Raw genomic sequence first — 26,440 nt, forward strand, 5'->3', positions numbered from 1 at the left:
GAAGCAATGTGAAGTGGCCTTTGAGAAGGTTCTTGAGGGTCGAATTATACGCATAATGCAGTGTTCGTATCTTGTTTTTGCAAAATGCACAGGAATGAAGCAAGCACGTGATGATATCAACTAATATTGGAGGATGTAATCCTCCATTGTGTGGAATTAACTGCGTGACACGGCTGAACCAGACTCTCAGAAACATGTTTGTCGAGCCCGTGCCCGTAAAGTGCTCTGCGTTTTCTGCCCCTGTTACGCCCCTGTTATACCCCTGTCGCACGGGTGGTGTTGAACGATCATAGAAACGAATTGTCATTGAACACGCAGTTAGCGCCGCCAAGCGCGTAGCGTGTCAACCCGTCAGGGAGCACTGGATGCTATACTCTTTGATAAGTTCACGCGTTACCCGCTAGGTGGCGCTACGAGTATGTTCAAAGGGCATTAGATCCGATTATCAGTGAAGGTTCCCCGTGTAGCAGACTATTATCCAATATGAGCTTATGCCAAGTACACCGTTTGCACACATTACTTACGTGCCTTCGGTATATCAGCATGTCGCAATAATTTGGATGATATTTATCGCGATCAATTGTCGCGATGGAATCAAAGTATCTTCCCTGTCGCTTAAAGGTTGACCCTGTGATAATGACTTCCTGTACTAGCTCATGCTCGGCGTTATTTATACTGCGCAGACGACGACGAGTGCGCCCTTGGCCTGCACAACTGCGGAAACGCTTTCGTGTGTAGAAACACGGAAGGATCGTTCCGTTGCGACCGCAAGACATGTCCCGCAGGCAGCCATCTACTGCCCAATGGAGAATGCCAGGCTGCCAACTGTGGAGTAGGAATGACCGTAGACAGCAGCGGGACCTGTGTCGGTACGCGACCCCCTGAACACCGCGAACGCTAGTAGCGCCCTGGTGCGTGGAAGTTCTACCCCATTTTCGTGATCGTTTCAGATATAAACGAATGTCTGCAGAACAGGAGTCTTTGCAGCCGTTACCACCGCTGCGTTAACACTCCTGGCTCGTACATTTGTGAGAGCCTGCTCAGTTGCAGTCCTGGATTTAGGGCCAACCCCGAAGGGACTCGATGTGTCGGTGAGTGATACTCGTGTGAGTTGTCCCGAACTTGGGTAAACACCAGGTGGCGTATAGCACGGACAGGTGCCCTGCACTCCATGCAAATGTTCGTGACAAATATTTTGTCTTTCGGAAGACTGGGACGTACCAGCTTGAAGAAACGTTAGTTCCAAGAGCAAGGGCAGAAGTGTGCCGTTGGGAGCATTTATGTCCACTGTGACAGATGCAGGTATACTTGATCGATGGATGGACAAGCGTTGGGCGTCTTAAAGCGTGTGTCAATCTTCAGTATATTTGGCAAAGAGCACAGTCGTCCTGATATGGCCACTGCTAGCTCACCCAACTGATAGATGGCCCAGGTGCGATATACAGGGTGTCCCAGCTAAATGCGAACATATTTTTAAAAAAAATGTATATTATAGCACTTTTTCCGAGATGAAATCAATTGCTTCGCGAATCTCGAATCCCATTGCCCGAAACCGCGAATCCAATCTTTCGAATACACCAACCACCACGTTTGGTTGTTTCTTTTTAAAACCGGCGCCTCCAAGCCTGCTTGGCCGGCGTACCCCGGTGCGCGCCAAAACCACAACATAAAGCTCCGATATTAAAAAAGTAACACGGTTTTGCTTTGATTGTTTCTTCGTTTTGTGGAGGGAATTCAGACTCCTCCGAGTGTATGTATTTCCTGTAGTCGATGAACAACACGTCAAATAAGTTACACCGAGGAAGAACTATATGATGGGTATGTCTTCTCCATTAAACAAATCAGATTCTGCGTCACAACACTTTTCAGTATAAGTGTTTTTTTCCCTGGCTTTTAAAACTTTTTTTCGAAGAAAAGATTCGAAAGATTCGTGGATTCGCAGAACCTTCCTTGGATTCGGATTTGGATTCGAGAAATCCTGGATTCGTCCCGTCTCTACAGTACAACATATTCTGGAGGTCTGTCCTTAGGATACTCCTTAGGAAGGCATCAGGAAACTCCTAAGGCAGTGTCTCAATTAACTGTCAATAATTAACTTTTTAATTACAAAAGCTACGAAGTTGTCCCAATGAGAACATCTGTTCCTTTCGGTCACCTGATACCGGAGCCGTTTTCAGAACAAAAATCCGTTCAATAGATCGTCCGCAAAAAAAAAAAAAAATGCGTGAAGGAACACTTTTTTTTTTCTTTATTTTGTTCATTGCGCATCTAGGAGACGCGTCTTTCCTTCACTACCCAATGTGAGAGGGTCGAAAGAGCACACTGTCGCCTCTTGCGTTCTGGAAAAAGATTAAAAGGAAACAGAGTATGCAACCCAAGATAAGGGCAGTTCTGATAGAGTCATCCGATACATTCGTTTTTGTTTTGTTTCCGCAAGTTAAAGTTCATCCTCGACGCATGAGGCGCGGCACTGTGCTGAAGCTTACTTCAGCATAGCAGAATACTTCAACTCTACCAAGTTGGTGGCGCTGTCGAACACTGTGACGTCATTTGTTTACAAACAGGGAGATGTCTATGCTTGGATAACGTGCGTGTTGTATTTTCAGACGTTGACGAATGTGCCGATGGCACCCACACGTGTATGCCCGACCAAACCTGCGATAACAGGCCTGGAGGTTACTCTTGCGGGTGTCCCACCGGTTACCACATGAACGCCGATCGGCACTGCGAAGGTACGGACAACGATGATTGTTATTTCCGTCGAAATATTAGCCCTCTCTCGGCTGGTCGATAAACCTGTGCATCCACCTAGATGTGGACGAATGCTCGCGGTACCACGGCAAGGTCTGCGCCTACAATTCCGAGTGCAGGAACACCCCAGGGTCGTACGTCTGCGACTGCAAAGAGGGCTTCAAAAGCGCCGAAGAAGGACAAACATGCATAGGTAATGTAGGCTGAAAAAAAAATAGCTGAAACACTCTGAATGCGCAGTAGTGTACGCTGCCTCCAATGCCGTTGTATAGAACTGCCATGAGCCGTGTAGGCAGTCACTGAGAGAGAAAGCCACAGGCTTTCTCTGCCTGAAATGATCTGCGGCCATTAGCTGGAGCCACGACCTACTAGATTATAACGACCATGTCACAATCAGAAAACCCTATGAGGAGCCTGTCCGCACGATCCGCCAGGGGCGCTACTGATCGGCACAACACGATTAGACGATGGAAATTTGAATTCTGAACGCGCAGAAGCGTGTGTCCGACTTAGCAGACGACAGCGATAGCCCCTATGAAAACGCGTAGAATGGTGATGATAATGAACCACAGAATGAAACATCTGTGGAACGTCCACCGCTTGTACAGAAATACTAAGGTAAGCTGAAGTACAAAGTATTGTAGAAGTTGAGGAAGCAATAACTGGGACGATCAGAAGCGCCACCGCTCCCTTCCAAAAATGCGGCGCATAGAAGGGGTGCGCCTGACATGGTCGTTATAATCTAGTAGGTCGTGGCTGGAGCAGAGCACATCCCGACATCATACCATGACGTACTAGATTATAGCGGCCGTGTCATTTGCACCCCCTTAATTCTCAGCGCCGCATTTGGAGGCTAGCGGTGCATCGGCCCGTTCAAATTGCTTCAGCCTGTGTTGGAATTGTTGTACAAGCGGAGCACGTCCTACAGAAGATGAGTTCTTCCTAAATTTGTAAAATCATTGTCCTCATCATTCTACGAGCTTTCATGGGAAGCTTTGCTGTTGTCTGCTACGGTCGTATGTCCGCCTCTGCTGTTTAAAAATACGAATTTATTTATTTATTATTGCAGACGTGGACAGGTGGAGAGAGGAGAACAGGAAGGAGTGGGAGAGAGGGGGTTTTGAGTATGCGTCCAGGGCAGACTAGGGGCAACTGTGTCGACATTCGTGAATTCAAATTTCGATTACCCAATCATGAGGGAGATCTCGCGGGCTGATGTGTGAATATGACGTGGTTTGCTGTAATCTATAGTAGGTCGTGCGTTATACGTCTGCATAGCGAAGGAGGGAAAGGAGGCATTGACAACCAATTTTAGTAATGCAAGGCAATCATGATCTTTGACGAGAGTTATAAGGTTAACGCAATCGTCTGCTATAGTCTGCCAACAGGAAACATTTTTTTTTCCTTCTGACAGGCAATCGCAGACATGTAGCAGACAACGGTGATACTAAACGCAAACAGGCAAAACGATTCCTCTATGTGGCTTCTTCTTCTTCTTCTATACGTGTTCTCCGAGGAACACGTAAAAATTTGAAGCAACAATTTCGAAGTTTTGCAGTTACGTGGTGGTGGTGGTGGGTGGTGAAAGGGCTCGCCGTTGTCGGCCTCACAGAGGTGGGCAACGTCACGACTGACGCCCTGGGGGAATGTGCGTCCTGGGCCGACTTCTAAGGGAACTGTGCCGACATATATCTGAAAACGTCTGAGGAAAACCCAGGAAAAACCCCAGACAGCACAGCCGGCACCTGGATTCGAACCCGGGTACCTCCCAGTCTCGGCGTGACATGGCCAGCACGCTGGCAGTTACGTACAGTAGTTACGTACAGAAGTTACGTACAGTAGTTCGCGAACTGTGGAAACGTCTCCAATGAGAACAAAACGGCTATCCGTGTATGATGCTCTCACTACCGCAGCCGTTCTGTTTGCAGTGGCATCCGCGTGCATGCGTTTTCTAACCCGTGCCCAATGTTTCTTTCCTATTAGACGTGGATGAATGTCAGGAAACGGATCATGGTTGTGAGCACAACTGCGTCAACGTCTGGGGCTCTTATCAGTGCACGTGTAACGTGGGCTTCAAAATGGATGAAGACGAACGGAGATGCCTCGGTAAGCTGCGCCGATCCGAATTAAGTTCGTTCGGTGTTCTCCATTACACGAAACACTTCTCTGTTTTTGTTTTTTTGTTTTGTTTGTTTTTTCGCTAATGACAAAAATATTTACATAGACATCGACGAATGTGAGCTCTGGAAAGGTCGAGGCAGGCTCTGTATCGGGACGTGCATCAATGACCCCGGCTCTTATTCCTGCTCCTGTCCGGACGGGTACAGTCTCGGCGGAGACAAAAGGACTTGCGAAGGTGAACAATAAACCCGTTCTTCACGGCATATCCTACTCTGGTTCCCTAGATTGGGCTTGTCGCCGACCTGAGATTCGGCACGGTGTCCTTCATTTTCGCAGACATCGACGAGTGCGAGCAACCAGAAATTTGCAACGCTGAGAACGAAGTCTGCCTCAACACCAGGGGTGGATACAGGTGCAATGTCCTTGAATGTCCTCCGGGATATTACATGGACAAAGACCACAAAAGGTATAGTATGTCAAAAGCGTTAGTGTCGTATTGTGTTGGACAACGGCGCGCTGAGTCCATGACTTTCTTCCACAGCCGCTGCAAGCGAACAAGGCGCGAATGTCCCATGGGCAACGTCAGCTGCGTCAGTGAACCTGCGTCCTACTCTTACAACTATTTCACACTGACCAACAACATGAGGATTCCAGGCTCTGGTCACCTCGATTTCTTCACGATGAGAGGACCCAGGTTCTCCTTCTCGCGTGTCATCTTCGAACTAGACCTCGTCGAAGCACGGGCTACTTCTTCCTCAGGTGCCGGCGTTGAAGCAGCCACCAGGGAGCACTTCCACATGAGGAGGACATCGTTTAACGAAGCCATGCTATCCCTGATAAGACCTCTGCAAGGTCCGCAAGACATCCAATTGCAGTTGAGAATGAAGATTTATCAAAACGGACTGTACGCTGGTAACGCCGTCGCCAAGATTTTCATCTACGTGACAGAACACGACTTTTAGTCGGGCATGAAAGGAGGGTATAATTGAAAGGCCTGTCGTTGTAAGTGAATTGTGCTTCAAGTGCCATAAAGAAAATGTGCCTCAATGGGAAAGAGGAACTGTGCGGGAATTTAATTTTAGACACCGATGGGGGTAAAGACCTGTACCATAGGTCTGCGATGCACCAGGAGCAACGTCAGATCTTTGTTTTTTGTATACATGCACGTGGGCATCAGGTCACAGCCGTTTGCTGGGTATCATGGTACGGGCTTCTGTCTCGATATATCACGGAAACATTTTGTCAGTATAGGAACCACAGGAATAGTGATAGAACAAATTTGTTCTCGTGTTCCTGTGATTCCTATATATTGCAAGACGCATTTGTACTATCGAGCCCCATTTCCCTGCTTTAGTATATATACCGTGGGAACATGCCTCCCACATGACTCCACAGTAAACAATGTGGACATCGCTGAAAATGTGACGTTGTGCTGTACGTTATTTGTAGATAATATAATGAAATAAATGCGCACAGTGTGACAAAGTGTACTAACATATATGTTCATGACTCTCAGCGGTTGCGTACCTGAAATGCTTCGCATATATCACAGGTAGGGACCTTCATATTTGACTAAGTCGGTGTACGGGCTCCTGCAAAATAGATAGACGGTATTTCGTATTTCTTCTGCCAGAACACTCTGCAACGTAGCATACACAGGAGGACGCGAGGACGCCCTGTTTAGAAACAAATGACGTCACATGGGACAACAGCGCCACCAACTTGGTAGAGTGGGACTGCTAGTGCAAAAAATCAATAAGTCACAAGAAAGCCACGTTTAAATGTGGCTTCTCATAGTGTAAGATTTTTTTATGTGATTCTTTACATATTATTAGTTGTATATGCTTTGTTCTTCTCCATTCTACCGGTAGCCCTATTTTTTCCGTAGCCCTTTCTAAAGATGGCTACCGCAATCTTCCATCTTCTGTAGCCTGAAGGGCACGGGTTCCTCTCGGAGTGCACATGGTGTCTCTATACAAAGCAAGAGCGAACTAAGTCGTAATGACACACAACATTCCGTACAGGATTACGACGCTGACTCTCAGACGATGCAACTCTTGAGATGAAACCTTCTTTTCTTTCCGCGGTGGACTGTGGGAACGCGAATGAAGATACGAAAGCGACTAAAAACGTGGCCTCATTTGTGTGTAACACCAGGGCCGGCGAGTAAGGCGACCGCCTTAGGCCCCGCGCACGAGCCTTCAACCAGGGATTACTTCTTTTTTTAAATACCAAGTATGCACTTAATCGTGTGAAACAGGCCCCGCGATGAGCCTTTGCCTCAGGCCCCGCACACCCCTTGCACCGGCTCTAACACTAATACAGTCAAACTCCTCTATAGCGAACACCTTTTTAACGAAAATACCACTACAGCAATTTTTTTGCGGTCCCGCTGGAGCCCTATAGGTCCAATAATGGACATCCTTTTTAACGAAAATACCTTTACTGCAATTTTTTTTTTTTTTTTTTTTTTTGCTGTCCCCTGAGTTTCGTTGTAAAGGAGTTTGACTGTACAAAGAAACCGCACCCGTAGCCTTCGTGAAGGAATATTGCTTTGTAAAACGGTGGTGTTCTTCGCCCGCGTTGTTTCGGTTTCACTATGTCTACCAGCGTCATGATTACGTCACGGTGACGTTTCTTCTGTGGGGGTCTATTGGATAACGCGTAGAATATGCAGCGCGCTTGGTGTTTTTCCTTTTTCACGATTTATTGGGAAAGAACTGGACCAAATTATGATACAAATTTTAATGGGAAGGACAAGCATCAAAAAGTTATTTCTGTTCATTGAAACTTCCAGGCCCTTTAGAATCGAACTACGTAGTAGTTTCTAGAAGGCCTCAGCATGGCCTCACGGTAAAAGTAAGTGGTGAGGGGGGTGAGCGTAGGCCTCACGTTATGAATATATATATGCTCGTCTCTTAGTTGCTATGCATGTTCGAATATCTCCTGCTTTTTGATCAGGTTTAACTCTGCCCAAACAGCGAAGTCTATTTTATCAAATCGAGTCTATAAAAGCACTAAACACGATTTTATTATTTAGATGAAAAATGATATCGTGGGGTCTGAAACCGAAACCCGAAACTAAGTCCTCTGAGAAATTCAGGCAGCCCATATCCGACGCTATGTAAACAATATGTCCCACGCTGGTATCAGTATCAGTTTACATCTTGCTTTCTCAGCGCAATAAGGAGCATTTTTTTGTGTGTTTTTTGTACACGAAACAATTCTAGTCCTTCGGGTAAGTGCCGTAATAGCTGCAGCAACATTATGCCATTTTGCAAAGGGTTGTGCTTCTGCACCGGGCATACATACCTCTAACATCGAGTCGAACGTCAATGTTCATCGATGACAACGGCGGTCTTTGCAGTGCTGTGCGGCTCCTGGGTTTTTTAAAGCACATTCCTGCGTTTAGCGTCTTGAATCATCTCGGCCATTAGAAGTGTATACTCAATTTTAAAATATTCCGCGACTAGATTTGCGTGCCTCGTAGAAAGCCGGCTTCGCAAACCCACCCGGCATTTTCGTTTCCTCTCCAAAATACCCCGTGTTAACCTGCGTCCATCTCGTTATCTCTTTTTCTGAAGCGCAAACGATGTCTGCAAGTATGTCAGAGTTATGTTTTGGTTCCTCAGGTAAACAACGAAGATGATGTCCAGACAAGGAGGTACAAACTATCTGCTGCACTCAGCTTGACACCAGCGACGACTTAACGAGTTCTTCTTTCGAATTATTGTAGACAACTTAGAATGGCTGCTCGGACTTGTATCAGCCATTCACATCATACTGTGTCCATACACCAAAGTCGAAGAGAGCTTCAACCTGCAGGCTATTCATGATATTCTGTATTATCGCACCAACATTTCTTCGGTAAGGTGTCGCAAGTTGCAAGTTGGCTGTGTCTAGAGGTCCGTCGGATGGTCCGTGGTACGAAGAACTAGACTGTTTCCTAACCTAACCTAACCTAACCTAACCCAACCCAACCTAACCCAACCCAACCTAACCTAACCTAGAGCTGCACGAAGCTAACTTGCAAAAACCTGACTACAATAAACTAACCTAACGCTAACCTAACCTAAAGTAACTTGATCTAAACACAACATAATGTTGAGCCGACGGACCCCCGATGTATAAACAATCGCGCCCGTCCGACGGACCTCTAGACACTTCCTGGCGAGTTTGAACATGCGCAAACATTTTTATTTTAAAATGTGACACTTTCAGTACGACCACCTAGAGTTTCCAGGTGTTGTACCACGATCATTTGTTGGCCCTCTCCTGGTTGCAATCCTGTCGTCGCCCCTGGTTGCAATTATTTCAGTCATGGGTTTAGAGAAGATTGTAGCACAACATGTAGGTAAGATACTGGCTGCACATTTCATGTTATGTGAATAACTTGAAGGTTAGAGCACGTCATTTCTCGTGGCAGAGCATTTCGTCGCAAAAGTGTGTTTGGAAGAACGTAGATATTGCTTAATGATGAGTTAAAAAGCGATAAACACTGTGCTGTTTGGTCGTAACATTTTAAAAGCGATAAGACTTTGTCAGTTAAGTATTTAAGGACATTAACAATTAGTCAAGAATTTTTGTTTAGTTGTCTATCGTTATATTGCACTAAAAGCAATGGAAATATTGAGATGCCATTCTCTTCCTCAGGTCATCCATAACAATGTTTTAACATGTTTTATATTTGCGTTTTACGTTTCGCTGTGTTGGCACAGAAAGCATGCTTAGACACTTCACATAACACATGTTTATACTGGACGTGTGGAGATTTCTGCTGGAACAGGCTCGTGATGTGTAGCCTTCGATCTTACATGTGTGTAGTTCTTTTCGTGTTTCTGATGCATTGTTACTTAGCGCGCCACCCAGTAGGACACTTCTGTCTTTGGGAAACTTCAAATGAATAAATAAATTATGTACGTAATGCAGCAGGGTTGCGGAATGGGATCACCCATTCCAATTACATTCCGATGAATGAAGATTTGTGATAATTCCATTCCTTTCAATTCCTCGGAATGAAAAGGCATGTCCAATTCCCACCCCTGGAATGGCTTGGCAGCCCAATTCCATTCCTTTAATTCCACCAATAAAAGAATTAGGACCGGTAAACGTACTTGCTAGCCCAGCAGTGCTATAGAGGAGATTGACATTACTTAGCACGGAAAATGCACAAAGACAACGTTGTTTCGCCCTCCTCCTCCTTTTCATTGGCATCATCATTACAGGAGTTTTCCACTTAAGTAACTGGTGCAAGCGATGTGGGTTTGCTTGCCTCACACTAGTGAAGGCAAAATCTCCATTTTATTTTTTCTTAGAACCAAACCAAACCATCGCCCTTGACCGTGTAGCACCCAGCCCATTACATTCCAATTTCATTCCGGCTGCGAAAAAAATGCTAAATCCCATTCCATTTCCAGGACAGTTCCTTCCATTCCAACTCCATTCCGGGCTCTGATAAATCTGGAATGATTCCGGAATCATTCCAACCCTGGAATGGCAACTCCGCAACCCTGCAATGCAGCATATAATTAGAGCCTGAAGTGTTTGGGAAATATTTTTTTCTAAATTCGGAGGGGGGGAGGGGTAAAAATCTGGTAAATAAACATGTGCACTAAATTCGTGCGAATTCGGGTGAAAAAACTGCCAGTATGCTGAATTCGGGGTGAAATCAGACTCAGTTGGTCAAACTAACTGTAGTGGTTTGGTACAAACAGTGATCTAACTGAATTTTTCTGCCAAACATGTAAATCATTGCATTCCTACAGACATCCCAGTGAGGGCAATTTGCCGGGTAAAAAATCGGGTTTCACCCTAAAGAGACCACCTTCCATTTGGCGTGAAAATTCATTCGGGGAAGAATTGGGTAAAACCCTAAAACTTCAGGCTCTACATATAATGCCTCACCGAGTCGTTTTAACATTTCAGCACGAGCCTCTCTGGCAGCGCTGGTGTGCCTAGCATACAGTCGGTTCTCCCGAGCGCTCCAGAAGGAATTCGGAAGCGTGTTCACCCATTGGCTCACGCTCATAATCGCCTCGCAGTTCCATTTTGTCTTCTACATGTCACGGCCGTTGCCAAACACGTTTGCCCTCGTCTTCGGTGAGTTTCCGCCCCATCGAGGCTGACGCCGTATTTCTTACGGCTCGAGCGCCTTGCAGTCCTGCTCGCGTACAGCTACTGGATCGAGCAGCAACACCAGAAGCTGATCCTGTCGAGCGCTGTGGCAGTGCTCGTTTTTCGGGGCGAGCTGGTGCTCCTGCTCGGCGTCATCGTCCTGGTCGAGCTGTTCTCAGGCCGCCTGGGATTCTTTGATCTCTTGAAGTGGGGAGTGCCCATCGGACTGGGAGTTCTTGGTACGGGAATGCTTTTTACTACTCTTGAATGCATAAAGTCATTAACATTTTAATAGTGTTAGTACAGTGAAACTCCTTTACAATGAAACTCGGGGGACAGCAAGAAAAATTTGCAGTAAAGGTATTTTGGTTAAAAAAGGATGTCCATTATTGAACCTATAGGGCTCCAGCGGGACCGCAAAAAAGTTTGCTGTAGCGGTATTTTCGTTAAAAAGGTGTTCGCTATAAAGGAGTTTGACTGTACTAGTATTATCGAGGGGCTGTGATACCCTGTAGCCTTTATTGTGTTTTGCACTTGTGTTGTATTTTTGTGTTCTCTGGTTTTATGTGTTGTTTTGCAAATCTGAAAGTAAAATTTGGCTTTATGTGAGAAGCTCCAAGAGTAAGCTATCAATCTAACTATCAAACCGTAGTAGAAGCTAGAAGCTATCCGGGTAAGCTACGTGGGGTTAAATGTAGTGATATCTTTTGAAAGAGCAGATTTTTAAATGATGAGGGGCAGCACAGAGGGGCATTTCGGGGTTTCCCCCCAAGCAGCACAACCAGTATTGCCAAGATTGGTCCAATATTGGACCAACATGCTTTGCTGCTTGGGCAAGGACCTTGCTCAAGTGATGGCTATGCATCTTGTTTTCTGCCACAATGTAACCCCAAAACATGAGGCATTAATATTAATCGTAGTGTTGACATTATTTATTTTAGGAGTCTCCGTCGCGATCGACTCTTTTTTCTGGCAACGGCCACTCTGGACAGAGGGAGAGGTGCTTTGGTTCAACGTCGTCCTCAACAAGAGCTCGGAATGGGGCGTATCCTTTGACTCTCTGCAGGTTCCTTAAACCATAACCGCCATCCGCGTTCCCTTAACCCGTACCAGACGTCTCCGTGGCCTTGGTACTTCTACTCCGCTATTCCGCGGGCCCTATTCACCTCCCTCTTTCTTCTTCCCGTCGGGGTCCTCGTCGACCCTCGGATGAAGACTCTCATCTTGCCGGCCGTCGCCTACACAGTGCTCTACTCGTTCCTGCCTCACAAGGAACTGCGCTTCATCATCTACGTGTTTCCTCTACTCAACCTGGCCGCTGCACGGGCTTGCCTTTCCGTGTAAGGACCCTCTCTTTTCAACACCATTGGCTTCAGGTGTCATAAGAATAACGGGGTTAGAAATTGACTCTTGGAGTACGCGGTATAATTTCAGTGGCGATGTGTGTTCCATTGTGTCCGTCACATAGAGAGAAAGGGATAGGAGATCGACGGATTTATCAGCCACACATTAACCCTTTGTGGTCATGTATTGCCTGTTGCCTGACTGAACAAGAGTAGCCCTCTGGTATGTGGTATCTACTGGGTACATGAAATATTAATCCTTTTGCAATCATCCATGCGTTGTATATAGTTGCTGACCAGAACCAGCATCAATGAGAAAAATATTTCAGACTGCAAAGTGTTAAAAGTAGACTCCAGTCAAATCACAACAATTTAGTGGTTAGTCTAAGTATTATGTATATACTGTATTTAGTCGCGTATAAGACGGGCACCTTTTCCCCAAAAAACATTGTGCCATTGAGGCGGTCCATTCGATACACCGGGGAAATCGGAGAGAGATTACACCGCTGGACGGCGCGCTTTTTATTTTAATTATGTTTTTCCCTACTTAAGGTCCACTTGACTCCCGTTTCATTCCAACGTATTCTCAGCAATCTGACTGGAATTTTCACAAGTTTCTGGATCTACACAACATGACTTCTTTACCTTGTGAAACCTTAACTCTTTTTCATTTAACGCCCCCCTGTGGAAAGCGACATACCCAAGCATCTCGTTAGGACTCGACCTGCTTGTCGACCTACTCAGCCTCAGCATCGGAAAGCAGATATGCCGCTGATACGCAACCGCTCCGCAGAAGGCGGCGTCACACTTTGATCCGAGGGGATTAACGCTCCGTAGTGCTGCATGTCAGCGTACACGGAGCTACATGTACATGAATACTGCAACAGGTGGAACAACCGCTTGAAGTCGTCGTGGAACGTCGTGCTGACGCTGTGCATCTGTTTCCACCTGGTGGCAAATGCGTTTGCTACGAGTCTTCTGCTGTACATCTCCAGCTACAATTACCCAGGAGGCCAGGCGTTCACAAAGCTCCATGAGATCGAAGCCGGAGTTCCAGGTTGGTGTTCAATCCTGTCCCGTTTTGCATAGGAGAGAACGAGTCTGAACTGTTAAGGGGGTTGAAAAGCCACGTCTGACTGTCTGTGATTATCTTAAAAATGCTGTTGCTATCAATGGTGTTAACGGGATATATGTGCCAACTAAGTTTGTCTTGCTTTGGGTATCATTTCAGTGGCCAACGTTCACATTGACGTCTACGCATGTCAGACCGGGGTGTCCAGGTTTGGAGAGCTGAGCCCCCACTGGAAGTACGTTCCTTATCATTCCTCGATATTACATTGTCGAAACTCCACAGCAATGTACAGGGTTTGTCCAAGACGATGTTCTGATGTCTTCTGTTCTATAAAAAATAGCACTGGTACGGCAGATGCTGACATTTTTGTCTGAAGCTCTTGTACCAAGTGTGTACAATAATCATTCGAAAATTTCAGTTTCGCTTCCATAAATTAGAACAAGTGGGAAAACAGTTCCCTGTTGTACTGTGTCAGCAGGGGTTTGTTGTTGTTCTTTTTTTTTTTATATATCCTAAAGGTACCATAAAGTGAAAACCCAGTCACAGCTGTTTCTTTGTGTGTAGAGTTCCGACTTTCCAGTGTTTTCATTTGACAAAGTTTGAGGGGGCTGTTTACCGGAATTTTCAATACCTGGAAACTTTTAGTGTCTTTGGAGGCTTCAAGCAATGGAAACTCCAAAGAACCCCAAATTTTCTAGAAACTAGAACCCTCCAGTAAAGAGCCCACGAGCTTTGCCAGATGAAAACGCAGAAAAGTCTGATCCCCTATTTAGAGTTTTACTTCTCAGTGCCTTTGAGGTCTGCGACACAGACTGATGATTAATATTTTTAACGATAATTATAGTTATGATGGCAACGATATAGCTGTTCCTTCACTCAATTCTCAGTCAGAAGTATACGGAACTTATTCTTTGCTGCAGGTGCAGCGGGACTGGGCATTCGTTGATGACGATAGTGGTTATTATTAGGGCCTGACCTTTTAGGGTTAAAACCGTATCCGCCCGATATTTACCCCCCGAACGAAATCTGTAAAATTCGGGTTTAACCCGAATCTACCCGAAAACATCCGGGTCGCGTGGCACACTCGTAAGCGTGCATTAAAATAAAGTTTGATAACATTGCTAAACATTAGTTCCATGTTAAGACAAATTTTTATTAAACAAAAGAAAAATCACCTGAATACACCCGAATTCCTGACGACAGAATATGCCGTAACGGGATTTAACCCGAATACACGTGAATTTTCAAATGAAAAATATCACCTGATATTTACCCCCTGAATTTGGCCACAAATAAAACCCGAAAAAGTCAGGCCCTAGTTATTACGTGCCCGTGTGTATCTTGACTTCTTCTCCACAGGTACAACAAGACCGAAAACCTTGTTCCAGGTGGTCTAGAAATGCAGAGTTTCACCCATCTTCTCATAGAAGGAAAATCGATGCACAGCAGTTCTTTCATGCCATATCGCGACACTCACGAACTCATCGGCGCTGCAGAGGGTTACAGTCACGTGCGCTTCGACTACTCTTCCTTTCCACCAGTCAGAGTGCGCACGCGGCCCAAGGTCCTCATCCTGCGGAGAAAGTCGACTCCAACGAAAGTCGTCTTGGACTTTGGGGCGAAGCGATCCGCGCAGGAGTGAACGCATTGCGGAAGTGTCTCTTTCGTTCGAGGAGGGCCTATTCGGGCTTGTGATGGGGAATTTGGGGTTCAATTCAATTTATTAGTAACACCAAAAAATCCCTGTAGGGGGCGAGGGTGACGGAATTGTGAAGGGCTTGAAGGTAGTTAAGACCAAAGAGGGGTTTATCTGATTCAGGACGAACAGAGAGGGCAGAAGCGACTGGGAGGGTACTTCGAAGAAATGAGAGAGGGGGGTCAATTTACTGCCTGATTTCGTAAAAGATTTTGTGCATTTTGGGGTTTGCAGGTATGTACCATATAAGGATGGATGCTGTGCATCTACTGTCTATGAAAGCTGAACAGCAGTCTCTTATCACATTAACCTGTTCAAGAATTAAGTTTCTTTTCTTTTCTTTTTTTTCTTTTTTTTTTATACAGAGGGGACGAATAGAGGATTTCTCGAATCCGAACCCACTAATCTTTCGAATTCTTTCTTCGAAAAGAGTTAAAAAATCCAGGCATAAACTCTTCTACTGAAAAAATTTTTTTACGCAGAATTTGATATATAATTGTTATAATAAAAAACAAATTTTACGAGAAGACATATCCATCATATACATACAAGGCAAAAACCGTGTCACTTTTAAGCTCCTAATATCTGAGCTATACGTTGTGGTGTTTGGAAGCGCCATTTTAAAAAGAAACAAACAGACGTCATGGGCAGATTCGAAAGATTTGATTCGCTGATGTGGTTGGCACACCCCCAGTTTTTTATTTATATTAATTTAGCACTTCAACGACAAGGTACATAGAGAGCACTAAGTTATTAACAAATTGAAAAGGTTGAAAACTGTCAGTGATTGCTCTTGTGCATTTATGGAATGAATGCACAAAAACCACGCCTCTCTAACCCTGTATGGCTGCGTTACAGTTCTTTAGCTACTGTGCCCATTTTCGGCGCGATCGATAAGCTTTTAAGTTTTCAGATAATTTTGTGGATCGAAAGAGTCAACGGGCATTCAGTGTGACACGCAGATCTCAGCGTAGAGTAGCACAGTTTATAGTTCAAGCAAGTTTATCCTTAACGCGCGATAATACGTATAATTTATTTATAACTTTTGGAAGGTTTTAGAATGTGATTACAGGGTTACGGTGGCATTTTGAGCAATAAATGTCGCATTTTCCTACAGCAGCCTCAGGACTTGCACAGTGTTGAACTGCATGCCCAGAGTGTCAAGGAAAAAAAGAATTCCTGTCAGTTCTTGTATACACGTGACCTCTCCCTTGCTGGCATTGGATGCATGCAAAGTAATTTCTGCACATCTTTTGTCCCTTTTTTTTGTAAAACTTGGCCAGCAAGCTCACATCAATGAAAATAACCCCTTTCTCTTTTTTAAATAACAGTATGCAAAGTGTCGCAACCCTTTCAGAGTGTCGACAGACTCATTTTGAATATGATATCATGTGCGGTAAGTATAAGCTCCCATGAAGTAGGAGCCACGAGGTACCCCAAAGGGTACATGCATGTTGTAACTATGTACAACTGAAGACAAACAACTCTGAAAACAGTGTACCTTGCGCAGATATTTATCTCGCTCTGTTTCTCCTTCCTCCGTAAGCATGTGAAATTTTCGCATAGAAAACAAAATGCCGCATTTATTTCTTTAGTGTTCGCTATCGAAGCGAGCTAGTCTAAACATGACAACAGTCTCTCCACACCGGGAATGTTTTCTTCCTTCAAGCCGCTCAACTCCCCTACGAAATTTTTATGTTCCTCCGGACAAGCGTCCTTCAGTACCTTTAAACAACGTCGAAGTTCGTCGTCCATCACGTCACATCCCCTCTCGTCCAGGTCGTAAGCGAGACGAAATAGCGCCTTGACGACCTCGTCAAAACGAGAGCCAATCACGGGCCAAGCAACCTTAACGAGAGCCTGCAGAGCGACCAGCGCGTTTCGACGACACGTCTGTTCCGCCGTGTCGTACACGTCGATGTAGTCGAGAACGACCCTCAGGGTCGTCTGCAGGTACTTCAACACTCCGACCCCCATCCCCAAAATGTACGGAGCCAAGTGTCTCGAGTATGCTTCGCGGATGACGATCTTCTGCTCTGCCTCCGCACCCCTCAGCATCTCGCGGAACACTTCTTCCGACTTTTCGCGGAGGCCGTGTTCTTCGTGCGCTCTCAACAGTGAAACCGACTGGACGTCGCTGGAGAACAGGAACCGGTGGAGGCAGTCGTACAATGCGTGGATGACTGGTGCTTCGCGGATGTACAACAGGTGCTTGAGTGCGTCGTAGATAACTTCGTGTCTGCCTCGCCACTCTAACTCGGTCGGGGCAACGTTAGTTAGGATGTGCTTGACGCACATCAATCCGAGAAGTTGGTTGTGCGTCATGTAGTCATCGACGAGCAGTAGGGCAGGTGGGAAAACGACGTCAATGTGGCTGTATAGATTTGGGAGATGAATCTCGGACATTGCTGCTTTGAAAATGTGGCGGTAACACGGGTTCTTCTTCCAGGTGTCTTTCCTTAAGTGTGCCTGAATGTAATGTATTACGCCCACCGGAATGTCACCAGGAGAAGCTGTGCCTTTGATGAGCTTGAGGAGTTCCTTTGATCTTGTCACGGACGTCTCATCACACCACGGCAACGATGGGTTCAAGTGTGCGTAGCTCAAAACGGAAAGCGGTACCGTACACCTGCGGTTCTTTCGAAGAGTACAGGAATGCTCGAGAACCATTGCGGCGCAAGTGAGAGCCGATGAGGCGGTTTCCGGCAGATGCGGGAAGTCCTCGCGTTCGCATTCGCGTTCTTCGTCTCTCTCCGAAGTGATCGGTACGCCGCTTGACAGTAGTGCTGTTGCGAACTTCTCCGAAATGGTGTCGTCTGCTGCGATATCGGTGGCGAACGCAGCAGCTTTGCTTGTTACATCGTCGATGATCAGACGCTTTTCGGGAAGGCTCGTCCCATTTTGGAGACGCTTGATAATGTCCATCGCGAACTCATGTGGTAGTGCGGCCTTTGTAATGTGTAAACATTAGCCATGTGCTTTTCTTACTTCGCGCATGCGCCATGCTACCAATGCTACTATGCGTGATGTGTGGTAGTATCGTAGTCCCAGGTAGCCCGCATAAGGTCTCATGCGAAAAAAAAGTAAGATTGATTTAAGTGAATTTTGCTCTCTTTTTTTTTTTTGGTATTCCAGCGGACCGACTTGAAATCTGGTAGATCTACTGAACCCGATGGAAATTGATGATCCGAGGCTGGTGATCTATGTGGAACCACGATCATCCCTCTAATACATTATAGAGATGGTTGTACATACATACAATACAATACAGTACAATACATGATAGAGAGTATTATACAGAGTGTCGTGTGTGGAACACAGAAGAAAGCACAACACAAGCCTCTGCTCCTCCACTGAAGCTTCAGTACACCTGGCAACACTGCTTGGATATTATCCGATCTATCCATTTATCCATCCATCTGAAGCCGGCTTCGTATTCAGCGGCGCACGTGCGCCGTGAAATCGGTGAAGTGTGTTGCTGTTTCGCGAAAGAAACAGCTTTGTAAAAACTTCACCAACCTTCTCACCTCTGCATTGCCATCCACATACGCAAAACGGCGAAACAGTAAATCCATTTCATCCCGCCATCATGGCCGAATCGGATAGCGACAGATCGACGTCCACCACCTCTAGCAAGAAACTCGCACGACTGCAGTCGAAAAAACGCAAGTACGAAGCCTATCTTAACCTCACAGAGCAGGGAGGTACAGAGGAAAAGAACCCGAAGCAACCCAAGACAGAAGAAACTCCAGAAGCGCTCGTCGAAAGCCTGTCCAAGCTTCGCAACAGCATCAGAAGCACGCCAAAGTTTGACAAGCTGTCCCCTTCGCTTAAATTAGGAGGAAAAGGCAAAGAAGCGAAATGGTCGTGGCCCGGGGAACCAGGACACGAAGAAAATGGCAAAGGTTCTGCCCTTTACCTGCACGACATCATGTGTCTGTTGCTCGTCGCACTGAAAGGGCGAGAGTCGCCTCACATCACCCAGTGGTGCCGGCTGCTGAAGAATAACAACATAAGCCACATTGCCGTGATACTGGTTAACGGGCTGTCAGTTGAGAACCTCACCGTCAGTCCAGAATGGTTCCCGCAGATGAAGGGCCTCTTTCCAGAGGGCGGCGTCCTAATCACGCCGGCTTCTATGTACAGCGTCACGACCGAAGCAGAGATCACGCAGGTCCCGCTTACCCTTACAGCAGGAGGCAAGTTGACGATGGAATTTGGGGAACTGCACAAAGCTGTGGAGGCCGGAGTCGTGTTTAATATCTACAAACTGTTTCTGCCAATGGAGGAAGAAACAGAGTTTGACGAAGCAAAGAGAAAAGACTGTCAAGTTTCGTTAAGTGCGCCTCACCCGAGCGATGTGTTGCCGAGGATGATGCTGCTTCTGAATCCTGTTCAGATGATCAACGAAGGTTATCCACTGGCGCAGACGTCAAAATTGAAGGGCTACGTTTTTTCCAGGACCTCGTACGCTCCCGTCCATAATCGGTGAGTGTCTTTCTTCTACGTAGATCATCCTTGCGTACGTTTTTCTACGCTTCCACGATTCTATGTGTTAGTCATGAGCACGACCCACTAGATTATAACGACCGTGTCATAATCGGCAGCCCCGTCCGCACGATCTGCTAGAGGCGCTACTCGTCAGCACGCGAGGTCTACATCACGATTGGACAATGAAAATTTGAACGCGCAGAAGCGGACGTGCGACTACCGTTGCAGACGACAGCAACCGCTCCCATGAAAACACGTAGAATGATGATGATAATCAACTTTAGAATGAAACATCTTCCGTGGAACATCCACCGCTTGCACAAAAATGCTACGGTGAGCTGAAGTACAAAGTGTTGCAGAAATTGAGGAACCAATAACAGGGCCGATGAGTGGCGCCACCACTCGCTTCCGAATACGGCGCCGGGAAGGGGGTGCCTATGACATGGTCGTTGTAATCTGCAAGCTCGTGGTGATAGCCCCATAAACAATGCTGCGTACTGGGACGAGAGTTTACTTTATGCTTGTGCGAACTTTGCCTTCCAGGTCTCCCCTATATGCCGTGGACTGCGAGATGTGTCTCACCTCCGCAAGGCTCAACGAGCTGACACGTGTGACGATGGTCGACGAGGATGAGAACACTGTCCTCGACGAGCTGGTGAAGCCTTACAATCGGATAATCAACTACCTCACCCAGTACAGTGGGATCACCAGGAAAATGTTGGAACCCGTGACGACCAGGATCGAAGACATCCAGCGCAAGTTCCAGAGGCTTCTTCCGCCGGATGCCATCCTCGTGGGCCAGTCGCTCAACTGCGACCTGCACGCACTCAAGATTATCCACCCTTACGTCATCGACACCGGCTGCATCTTCAACATCACCGGAACCCGTCCGAGAAAGACGAAGCTGAAGACGTTGTGCAGCCTCTTTCTTGGTGAGGAGATTCAAACGGGCAATGATGGCCACTGTTCAAAGGAAGACTCTGTGGCGGCGCTGCGGCTTGTTAAGCTACGGTTGCAGAAAGGCGCGTTCTTTGGAGATGCGGTCATCGACAGATGCGAAGCAGAGGTAATGAAAAAGGCAAAGCAGCTGGCAGAGAGTGGAGATGTGATCGAGGAGTCCACATTCGGCATGGTCAACGACGAGGAATCTGTGAAACCCAACCTCGCCTTGCAGTCGGAAGAAAAACTTGCCGTTGCCTCGAAGTCGGAAGACAAATCCGACGTTGCCTCGAAGTCTGAAGACAAATCCGACGTTGCCTCGAAATCGGAAGACAAATCCGAAGTTCCCTCGAAGTTGGAGGACAAATCCGACGCTACTTCAAAGTCGGAAGACAAATCCAATGCCACCTTAAAGTCGGAAGATGAAGCCGATGCCACCTTAAAGTCGGAAGATGAAGCCGAAGCCAATTTAAAATTGGAAGACGAATCCGATGCCGCTTTGAAGTCGGAAGACAGATCCGACGCTACTTCGAAGTCGAAGCGCAGATTCCCAAAACACAGAAACCTGAAAAAACTGAAGAAGAAAAACCTTGTGCCAGATAACCTGAAAGGCTTTGTGAGCTGCGTCTTCTCCTACCTTGGCAAAAGTGGGAGAACAGCCACTATAATCGGGACGGAAGACAGGCTCAGCAACTATCCGTACTTTGTGTCCAACTGTGCAACGGCAAAACGGATCGAGACAAACGACGAAGCCGTCGAGGCGACAAAGGCGGAGATCGGAACGTCGTTCCTGTCTATCACGGGCCTCGACGGAACGTCGCAGGGCGCCAGGGGAAAAGTGACGAGAGAGGGTGTGGAGAAAGTGGACGCCCATATCAAGGACATTGTGGACGCGTGCCAGGATAATGCGCTGGTGGTGGTCCTTCTCGAGGGGGCGTTCGACGAGGACACCCAAGTGGTCGAGCACGCCGTGGGTTTTGTGAAGGTCAAAGCGCGATTGCGGAAGAGGAGGAGTGTGGACTGATTGACTGACGCGGATACACTTGGTGTGTGTGTGTCTCGTCTGTACTTTTTTTTTTTTTTAGTACTGTATCGACATCCACTATAACTAGACCCCAAGCAGCACAATATCTTGGCCCACTATTTGACCAATATTGGCAATGCCGGGCCAAGATTGGACCAATGTTTTGCCAGTATTGGCAGTGCCGGCCCAAGATTGGACCAATATCTGGCCAGTATTGGCAACGCCGGTCCAATATTGGACCAATATCTGGCCAGTATTGGCAATGCCGGTCCAATATTGGACCGATATCTGGCCAGTATTGGCAATGCCGGCCCAAGATTGGACCAATATTTGGCCACTATTGCCAATATTGGGCCAAGGTGTCGTGCTGCTTGGGACCCTTCTGCTTTATTTTATTTAATTTTTTTTCAGAATTGGGGTAGAAACCTGGTTCTACGTTGGGAGCTGTAAATCAGGTGTGTCGCATGAAAGCCGATAAATCCCTCAGTGCGAGGACGGAAAGGGGGGGTTAACAGAAAAAAAGACGTTTGTATCACGCTGAACTGCAGACTGAAGAATTTAGTTTTGCACAACGGCAGGCGCACGTCAGAAAATTCCGTCGTCGTCTTTTGTGTCCGTCCTTTGTCGCCGCACTGAAGGTTTTACCGATTTTAACTACGAGTTTACAACCTGCCCACGTTTTGACCCCCCTTTTTTCGTGTCAAAGAGCAGATTGTCATGTGGCAAGCACCTAACACTTAAGATGAACGTAACGCACAAAGTGTTCCCTCGTGTTCACTCCATGTTTTACGAGCGGCCGAGCCTGCACTTTGGTCGGCTCCGTTTCCAAGACGTCTCTGGTTTTACCCGAGGTGACAGTGATACGTGTTGGGGGACTAAAAATGGGTTCTACCTGGTTAACCCCCCCCAAGACAAGGACTCTGTTTGTATGCTAGACCCGAATTTAATGTTTTCGTATCGAAAGTGCCGTGCCTAATGAGAGTGAGTTGTGTGGTGGGATAGCTGGGTGTTTCTCTGCACATTGCACGCACAGATTACCACTCTTGGTGACAGGAGTCTACAAAATGAGTGAAATATGTGAAAAGAAGACACAAATTATGGTGTGGCTGTTGTCACAGTTATTATTGCCCTGGAGGGCGTTGGAAATCATTGTGTCTACACACAATAAATTTGATACATAACCTCACCATTTGCATTTTGCGTTTGTGGCATGCCATCTGGAAAATGTGGCAAAAAGGAACTCCATGAAGAAGAGTCGTGTTACACATTTTAGTGTAAGCTCTTGAGTTCTACAGTAACTTCATGCTACACTTGCAATGTTTGCCAATAACAAAAGTTCTAGTAATATATTTTTTATATATATTTTTATACTTGTATATATTTTTATATATTGTTAAGAGCAGTGCATTGCCATCTTTACCAAGATTCTCTGTTACTCTACATCAAGTTTTACAGTGTAATTCAGGATCGGCACTGCAAGCCATTGAAATCCGCACAATTTAATATTCCTGCAGATAGAGACCAGATTTGCATGAAACTGATACTCAAATCTGATACTTTAGAGAGTAACTTGATATATCTTACAAATACTTTGAAAAGTCAGTATTTAGTGTAGTTTAACCTAGATACTTCACATGATCTTAGCAGTAACAAGAACTCCTTTCTGATGTTTCTCCTTTTTCTTGGAGACAAAAAGGTAAAAAAAAAAAAAGATTACCTTTGTCTGTTTTGGTTGGGCATTTACACGTGCATGCATTTCGTGTCAGTTATGCTGGCGTAATCCTTCCGCGGTGCAGCCAGGCTGCACCTTAGGTTTAGTGTAACATGGGATGCCGTGTCGGAGTAATAGAAAGCAAGAACAGCTATAAACATTAATAACTCAAGATGAACGGCCGATTAAAACAATAGACACCGTTTAAGGCGGTGAGTTATCCTCACGAGAGGTCCGCGGAGGAGAGCATGCACCCAGAAGATGTCGCAGGAAAAACTGGAGCATCTTGGCAAGTACCCAATTTTATATTCATTTTTCTTTGTTGTTTATCTGACAGTAAATTTCACAGATTGTGACTTGATAGTACCTTCAAAGCAACACATTATTGTTATGAGTACCTAGTATTCGACTCAAATACTTTTCAAGGTTCAGTATTTAGTACTGCTCAGTTACTTGTTTAGTTGGCACTCACTACCTCGTAAAACCCTGACAGAGACATATGCACGGCTTCACGTGACATGAAATCTCCTTCTGTGAAATCTGGATTTTCCATCAAGAAATCAGTGCAACAACTTTGTAAACTGCCTTCATTGCTTTCATACACTTTTTTTTCCCCCAACCCCTATTTACATTTCTAGCCTTCCTTTTCACATCTCATTTTCTTTTCTTCTTTGAGGCAACAGCCTTCTTCTTCAACATGTCCTTCTTCATCCTCGGGTCAACCACCTTGAAGCGCCCTTTCACACCGCGAGGCCTCCTCACCCTCCTGCCGGTGCCTTTTTTCGCAACGACGTACGTCACCCCGCCCCTGTCGTCGTTTTTCTTCAGCACCTTCTTGTAGAGCGCCTTGACCTGCTGAGCTTTCTCGGCGTCCGTCATGTCCAACTTATCCATGATGCCCTCCGCCCTCTTCCGAGCTTGTTCCAACCTCCTCGTTGCTCGCCGCTTCTTCCGCGCCTTCGCTTCTGCGACCTTCTTGATTGGCTGGGCGTTGAGGGCCTTCAACTGCGCCTTGTATTCCGCGACCATTTCCTTCGTCACCGGGAGTTCTTTCTTGCTGTGCTTCTGTTCGTCTTCGACGAACCACGACGGCAGGTTGTCGTCGTTGAAGGCGTAGCGGTTGTAGCCGTCGTCGACAATGTCCCGCCGTGCTTTCTGCGAGCGGATCAACATGCTGCCGAGCGCCAACTCTTCGGGGTCAAGCTTCACCCGCTTTTGCTTTGGGGCTGATACTGCCTCATCACGTTCGCTGTCGCTATCCGTACTCTCCCCTTTCTCTGCAGTCACATTGTCATCGAGATCGTCGTCATCGCTGTCTTCCGCATCTTCTTTGCTCTTAACGACCTCGAGTTTGCCGTTTTGCTTGCCATCGACCTTCCGTTTCTTCTTGTCAGCGAGTACCTCCAATTGGAGAAGCTCATCGTCGTCATCGGAACCTTGGAAAACCTCGCTCTCAAACCACATCTTGCCAAGCTGTTCGTGACGATTCTTCTTGCTACCGTATACTGCATCAACGAGACGTGGGTTCTCAACTCGGTCATCTAAAACAGCCCCCGCATCGTCGTCGTCTTCTTCTTCTACCTGCTCTTCGTCCTCGGTTTCAAACTCGAGTTCCTCGTTGTCGTCCTCGCTGTACCCGTCGTATTCAGACGCTACGCCGTCGTCGTCTTCAGCTTCCAGTGCCTCATTCAGCTCCTCTTTGTCGTACCTCTTCAAGTTTCGGCTTTCATCAACGACCAGTGGCTGAACGGGGTCCAACACGGGTGCTTCGTCTTCTTCGACATCTTTCAACTGGTTTTTGCTCTTGATCTTCTTCAACTTAAACAGTTCAAGGTCCTCCTCAACAATAGGCTGATCGTTTTTCAGCACCATCTGCAGATTCATTCTGTCTCTCAGTTTCTTTCTCTGCTTCAGAACTTTTTTCTTCTTCTTTTTCACCTCTTTAGCCTGCTCGGCAGTGAGTTCATCGGCTTCTTTCAGGAGCTTGATCTCCTCATCCTCTTCATCCTCGACCTCTTCAACATCGGCTTGCGCACTTTCCCCTTCCTGCTTTTTTCTCTCGTCGAACATGGCCCTGAGCTTCTTGCGCCACGTCATCAAGCTCTTGATGTCTCCCCGCCCAAGAACTTTTACATCTTTGCAACACTCCTTAATTTCGTTTGTTGTCAAAGGGTGATTGAGAACCTCCTCATCATCGATGATAATCTCGTTACACTCCCCTAGAAGCTCGACATGATTCTCGGAGTTGATAAAGTCCATTACGGGCACCGTGTGATACAAGGTATAATCATTCTCGGGATAGCCCTCAGCTTTGGGCTTTTTCCCTTCCGGTTGCGCGAGGTTGAGCTTCGCCTTCTCCGTGATATCGATCTCGCCGAAGACGTAGGCGGGATCGAGGAACTTTGGGTCGATCTTGTCCGGAGCAATGTAATGCTGACAGACGATAAATATCTCTGCAGACTCATGTCGAGAGGCTTGAGGTTTCGTCGTAAAAATTTTCTTGAACAGCTTCTTCAGGACCCAAACGAGCGCCTGGTAGTCCTTGGATCTGAAGACCTTAGTCACGAAGTAACCACCTTTAGCCAGGAATTCGGTGGCGATCCTTACGGCGTGAAGGGTGAGGACGTTCTGCTGATAAGCGTCGTGAATCCAGCTTTTACCAACGTTGGGGGCACCGTCATTCAGTACGATGTCGGCCTTCCAGGTCTTGAGTTCTTTCCTGAGTTTGGCTCGGCAACTGGCGGTTGTGATGTCGTCTTGAAAGGTGACGACGTTGGAGAGGGGGCGAATGGGATCCAAGTCGACGCCGATTATGACGCTGGAGACGGGCATATTCTGCTGGGCCACTTGAAGCCATCCTCCCGGTGCCGCGCACAAGTCGATGCACACTCGAGATCTTTGCAGGAATTCGAACTTTCTGTTTAGCTGGATTAACTTGAAAGATGCTCTCGACCTGTACCCTGTCTCCTTGGCGAGGTGGTAGAACTTATCCTTTCGCTGCTTTCCAACTTTTGATTTCTTTCCCATTTTTACTGTTTTGACGGGTTACGAACACGTGCAATTATTAACACGGAGGTGCCATGTTGGTTATGTCCTTACCACACAAAAAATGGTGGCGACGGTGTAGGTGGCGGGGCTATCTGGACCGAATTACGCGTGACATTTGGACTTTTTTCTT

At 46.6% G+C, this 26,440-nt stretch overlaps 5 protein-coding genes across 7 annotated transcripts in view; 3 read left to right on the top strand and 2 right to left on the bottom strand.

Annotated features, from left to right (window-relative positions):
- The window catches only part of LOC135387906 (fibulin-1-like), a 41,763-nt gene extending 35,401 nt beyond the window's left edge, over positions 1 to 6,362 (top strand). For all 3 annotated transcript variants that reach the window (XM_064617115.1, XM_064617117.1, XM_064617118.1), the window contains 8 exons: positions 684 to 869; positions 951 to 1,091; positions 2,607 to 2,732; positions 2,813 to 2,944; positions 4,735 to 4,857; positions 4,976 to 5,107; positions 5,209 to 5,338; positions 5,414 to 6,362. In XM_064617115.1, the coding sequence (XP_064473185.1) occupies positions 684 to 869; positions 951 to 1,091; positions 2,607 to 2,732; positions 2,813 to 2,944; positions 4,735 to 4,857; positions 4,976 to 5,107; positions 5,209 to 5,338; positions 5,414 to 5,834 (1,391 nt within the window). In that variant the 3' untranslated portion in view covers positions 5,835 to 6,362. The remainder of the gene's footprint in view (positions 1 to 683; positions 870 to 950; positions 1,092 to 2,606; positions 2,733 to 2,812; positions 2,945 to 4,734; positions 4,858 to 4,975; positions 5,108 to 5,208; positions 5,339 to 5,413) is intronic.
- A 1,633-nt stretch (positions 6,363 to 7,995) lies between these two features.
- LOC135387907 (probable Dol-P-Man:Man(7)GlcNAc(2)-PP-Dol alpha-1,6-mannosyltransferase) lies at positions 7,996 to 16,216 on the top strand. Its single transcript, XM_064617119.1, has 11 exons — positions 7,996 to 8,110; positions 8,505 to 8,536; positions 8,609 to 8,739; positions 9,094 to 9,226; positions 10,798 to 10,971; positions 11,031 to 11,225; positions 11,928 to 12,031; positions 12,100 to 12,326; positions 13,217 to 13,386; positions 13,561 to 13,636; positions 14,761 to 16,216. Exons 2-11 carry the CDS (start codon positions 8,518 to 8,520, stop codon positions 15,041 to 15,043), a joined length of 1,512 nt encoding a protein of 503 aa, XP_064473189.1. The 5' UTR covers positions 7,996 to 8,110; positions 8,505 to 8,517; the 3' UTR covers positions 15,044 to 16,216.
- A 446-nt stretch (positions 16,217 to 16,662) lies between these two features.
- Positions 16,663 to 18,086, bottom strand: LOC135387908 (TELO2-interacting protein 2-like). The gene has a single exon (XM_064617120.1). The coding sequence runs from the start codon at positions 18,020 to 18,022 to the stop codon at positions 16,712 to 16,714; it is 1,311 nt and encodes a 436-aa protein (XP_064473190.1). The 5' UTR covers positions 18,023 to 18,086; the 3' UTR covers positions 16,663 to 16,711.
- Positions 18,087 to 18,506: 420 nt separating this feature from the next.
- LOC135387909 (RNA exonuclease 5-like) lies at positions 18,507 to 22,737 on the top strand. The gene is made up of 2 exons (XM_064617121.1): positions 18,507 to 19,585; positions 20,132 to 22,737. Exons 1-2 carry the CDS (start codon positions 18,687 to 18,689, stop codon positions 21,549 to 21,551), a joined length of 2,319 nt encoding a protein of 772 aa, XP_064473191.1. The 5' UTR covers positions 18,507 to 18,686; the 3' UTR covers positions 21,552 to 22,737.
- Positions 22,738 to 23,829: 1,092 nt separating this feature from the next.
- On the bottom strand, positions 23,830 to 26,369 carry LOC135387910 (pre-rRNA 2'-O-ribose RNA methyltransferase FTSJ3-like). The gene has a single exon (XM_064617122.1). It carries the CDS (start codon positions 26,287 to 26,289, stop codon positions 23,917 to 23,919), a length of 2,373 nt encoding a protein of 790 aa, XP_064473192.1. The 5' UTR covers positions 26,290 to 26,369; the 3' UTR covers positions 23,830 to 23,916.
- Positions 26,370 to 26,440: the final 71 nt, after the last annotated feature.

Source organism: Ornithodoros turicata, chromosome 3 (genome assembly GCF_037126465.1).
Source record: "Ornithodoros turicata isolate Travis chromosome 3, ASM3712646v1, whole genome shotgun sequence".
Lineage (NCBI taxonomy): Eukaryota > Metazoa > Arthropoda > Arachnida > Ixodida > Argasidae > Ornithodoros > Ornithodoros turicata.